The following is a 4,639-nucleotide window of genomic DNA, read 5'->3' on the forward strand; positions in this document are numbered from 1 at the left end:
TCATTCTGGCACATGTTTGTCCCTGTATTGAGCTGTTTCAGTTTGGTAAACAAGTGAAAAGCTAAATCAACAAAACAAAAAAGAGTTTTCTGCTGGTTTAGAAAGCAGAAGCAAGTGTGGGCTGAAACAAACACCAGAACCAGGACAGTGGAGAGGTCAGGAAATGAAGGGCATCAGCCAGTGAGGAGTGAGGCTGTTAAGCCAAAGTAAAGGTAGAGATTAATGTGTCTGGCTGTCACATACATCATTCTTACAAATCTTTGAACTATAATGCTGTGCCACAACGTATCTAAAGGCCCTACATGATCAATCCAGACTAAGCACTGAGTATCTCCAGAGGAAAATCAATTGCTTATTTGTGATACTTTTGGTGTAAATCTTTATTCTGTCTAAACGCTATTACTATAAATGGTTTATTGTAATTTCATAGACGGTATGTCAGCAACATGTTTATCTAACACTATTTCTAAAGCCATATTTATGCTCTCTGAGCTGTGGATTGTTACAACCCATTCCTGTACTAGCCACATGAATTTATAACTCCAGATATTTTAATTACCATTTGATAACAATAATTACAATGCTTGCTGTTGAAACAGGAAAAATAATGCTAAGTGTGCATAGCAAGCAGATGACTTGCTGCAAATCTCAAAGACAACTAATTAGATCTCATTTGAAAATGTGCATGGGATGAGCAGTGTTCCATCCCAGCTGCCAATTGAAATAATCTCCCAAACTTGTCCAGCAATGTTAGTGAGCTAGAAAGAGTTCATGACAAGTTTTGGCTCCTAATTTGTTGTAGGCTGAGCTACAGGTAGAGTACTTGGATGCAGTTGTGTCTGGTTTTTGAGATCGTGATCGTCTATTTGGCAGCTAACACTGCTGAACCTTGGACAAGGCTTAGGATCTTCTATTTATTTTCTTTTGAAAATATTGCCTGTTATTTTGATGCAGGGAAACTTTACTTGACCCACTCTGAATATCTATATTGACTACCTAGAGAAGTATAGTCCTGTGTATGTAACAATACAGAATTATCCTATAGGAGTACACTAGAGGATAAAATGAGAAAATGATAATCGTTTTGAAATGCAATTCACATTTAATCTTTTTTTTTTTTTGTTAATGTCCACAGTTACTTTGTCTTGAAGAGGGCAGAACGTAGGTTTTAGATTACATATTAAAAGCAACAAAAATGCATTTTAGAAGCCATTTTTTCTTTCTAGAAACTAATAACTTTCTATCAACTCATAAATAAAATTAGTACAACTAATGTGGTATCAGTGAGCACTTTTGTTATTGTGTTTAAGCAACCCAGTCCCAATCGGAGAGAGGACAGGCCTGTCAGCTTCTATCAACTTGGATCAAACCAACTACAGCCTAATGTAGCATCCTTGGCAAGAGATGCAGCGAACATTGCTAAGGATAAGCAAAGAGGATTTATGCCAAGTATATTACAGAATGAAACATATGGAGCAATACTCAGTGGCAGCCCACCTCCCATTCAGCCTGCAGTACCTGTTACGAGTAGTGCACCTCCTCTACCTCCAAGGAATATTGGCAAAGGTACTGACATCGGGAAATATCATTGTATGTTAGACGAATGGGATCATACATTATTTATTATCACAGTTTTAGGTTTTACAGTTATTTTGCAAAGGTAAGTATTGGAACAGTGTATTGATGACTTCATTTTATATACTTGAAGTAAGCCTCAATACACTTAAACAATTTGTTAAAAGGGGGGCTGCAGTCAATTTAGTTCAGCAATTTTTTTTTTCTTGTTATACTCCATCTTTTCATACTTCTGTTTCCTGAAGATGTCATTGTCAGAGTTCAATTTAAACATACAATTTCAATAGCATTTGGCTGCTGCAGAAAATTGTTTAAGATCTGAGAGAATGGCGAGTATATGCAGAACATGAGAGATTTTAACCTTGCAAAGTCTTTTCTTAATAAATAGAGGCTTCAAGGTTGTTGAAATAAAAGTCGAAGTGTCATGACGTGGAGAACTGGATAATTTAGAGAACTGGTTGCTGACTGAAAATGTAATTGCCAGTTAGTGGTTATACCCCGATCAGCAGAACAGTGTGAAATGTACATGTGTCATCCTGGTTCAGAAGGGTTGTGTGCTTGCAAAATCTACCGTTACAGCTGATGCTGTGAACTTCATTCTTATCTTCATATATAATCTGTTTGGATCATATTAAAGAAGTGTAGAGAAATCTGTATAGGTCCTCTTTGTATGGTACATGTTCGGTGTGTTTCATTGTTTGAATACCTTTATTAATCCAGCAGCTTTCCTGGGCGCTAAATTTATGTAAAGTTCAATTCAAGACAAATGACTGTGTAAACACATGCTTTTCTATGGTGCTGTAATTCAGACTCTGTAAGAGAAGATACGAGTGGGGAATGTTCTAGGCATATTTGAGTGGCTTTGCCTTTGGGAGCGCTGTGCAGAGGTCAGAATGCAAGACTCCATACCCCAGTGATTGTGTCTGAGGTGGCAAATTGAACATCTGCGTAACATGAAAAGTCAGTTATTGGTCTCACAAGAATGGCTGCAGCATAAAAGTCGCATTTAAATATGTTCTTTTGGGGGCAGAAAAACTGAGAACAATAGAACAGCATGGTATTGGGTTACTTCAAAAAAGGTAGAATGAGGCTGGGGAAAGTTTAGCAGCATGTAAAATTTAACCAAGGTGGAATTCCTTTCATCTAACATTTTTGCATGAAGTCTAAGCTTAATATCTAGACTTGATGGAAAGGAATGTTTCCCCCACCAAACAGGAAAATTCACCCAAGGAGCTTGTGCAGTCTGTTTAACTGTTAGATTCTATCTCTGAATTAGTAATACAGTTAGATAGTTAAAAAGACTATTTTACACTTTGGTATTATTTTAACCATGCCAGCCATACTATTTTACCCACTGTTTGCCCTTGATTAAATGATACTTTTCAAAGAGTGTCATTTTAATTTCATTCCCAACCCCAGACTTCTTGGCACAGGTACAGTGCAACTCACGCCAAGAAAGCACGCTGCCTGGATTAGATTATTAGTTCCTATTCTTTAGTCTAGTAACGTATTAGCTGATTATTTTATTTTATTAGTTAAAAGCTATAATAGTATCATCAATCATAGCTTCTTGTTGGTTGCTGATGTTGTTGATGTTATGCTTATGGTGTTTTATTACTCCTTTATCCTCTTAGCTTTAGGCTGTTCTCCAAGTCTTCTGAGCCTTTTATGCTTTTCCCTGCAAACTAGTATTTATTCATACCTTACTCTATTTCATCTTTTCTTAATATGATGCTCATGTGCTGAGTATGGAGAAGTGGCATGGTATGTACAAAATATTGACTTTATGAAGAAAACCTGTAGTGTGTTTTTGTGAAGTGGGGAGGCAGCTCCTCAGCCTAAGAATGGAGTTGTTTAGGAGGCCCCAAAGAAGTCGTACTTTGTAACTGTTTCATGACTAGTTACTATAGCTTCTTGTTTGGGTTGAATTCATAATTACAGTTTTGTGTCAATTCAAAGTCAAAACTGATATGTGAGCCATGTCTGATAATGCTCATACAAGAGTGAGGTCTTTTTTTTGCAGTACCTGAGAAGATTACATCTATCAGACAGGGATTAAAGAAGGTAGCAAGACTTGCCTTTTGTCGTCTTGTTGAGAAATTTCTGCTTTTTCAATTATTGACGTATTTTAAAGTAATGACTGGAGACAATTTTTACTTGGGTAAAGTGTTAGTAAGACTTTACCCAGAAACTTCCATGTAATTTTTTACACCAGACTCTGGTTTCTGCTCTGGCATTCCAGCAGGATGGCAGTGGTTCCTGTTGCTGAGTACAGTGCACCATTTTTAAAAGCACGGGTGCGAATATTAACACTTTGTGCTTAGGGTAAGCAATAATAATAATACAGTATTTTCCTCTCTTTTTAGTTCAGCCTTCAGTTCTTGGCAGTGGTATTCAGACAATTTCTTCATCTAATGCAATGTGGAAGACAAATTCTTTAGGAGTGGAAAGTATAAGCAGGCAGAGGTCTTCATCAGATCCACCAGCTATTCATCCCCCTGTGCCGCCATTGCGTGTAACATCTACAAGTATGTTTCCACTTTCCCCTGTTTTCCCTTCTGCTGTATCTAATCATAGTTGGCTTATTTTTCCATTTCCACAACTCATACTTCTTCTTTTGGTGACTGTAGCTTCGGCCTATCGTTCCCATCCAGTAACTTTGTATGAACTGTCTTCTCTGATGTTCCAGTGAGGACTGTACAGTGTAGTGCAGGGTCAACAGGAAATACTATCTATTACTAGAGCTAAAGAGCGAGCTTTTCACTTTAATATATAGTTTCAATGACGCATTTCTCACTAGTTGTGAAGATGAGTGTTACATGTAGGCCTGGGGCTATGACTCCACATTGTGCTTGATTCTTGCAGACTGTAGGAATGCAAAAAGACATTTTAATGCATTGCCAGCTGCTGTTATGGTGGTTTCAAGAATTCAATAGAAATTTTAATTAATTGCTAAACCTAATGTGAAGTTAGATGTTAATTGTAACAGGATTTTTAAGAAAAGGCATTTCTCTAAATAAAATTTCTCAGTTATTATTCAGTTACTTTCCATAGAACACAAACT

The 4,639-nt window shown here is 37.1% G+C and overlaps 1 protein-coding gene across 2 annotated transcripts in view; it reads left to right on the forward strand.

Moving 5' to 3' along the window:
• The window catches only part of ASAP2 (ArfGAP with SH3 domain, ankyrin repeat and PH domain 2), a 90,830-nt gene that overhangs the window by 76,663 nt on the left and 9,528 nt on the right, over positions 1-4,639 (forward strand). The window contains exons 22-23 of one of the 2 annotated variants that reach the window (XM_074581796.1): positions 1,311-1,566; positions 3,942-4,103. In XM_074581796.1, the coding sequence (XP_074437897.1) occupies positions 1,311-1,566; positions 3,942-4,103 (418 nt within the window). The remainder of the gene's footprint in view (positions 1-1,310; positions 1,567-3,941; positions 4,104-4,639) is intronic. The other variant, XM_074581797.1, reaches the window with a different exon arrangement.

This window comes from Larus michahellis, chromosome 3, assembly GCF_964199755.1.
Source record: "Larus michahellis chromosome 3, bLarMic1.1, whole genome shotgun sequence".
Taxonomy (NCBI): domain Eukaryota; kingdom Metazoa; phylum Chordata; class Aves; order Charadriiformes; family Laridae; genus Larus; species Larus michahellis.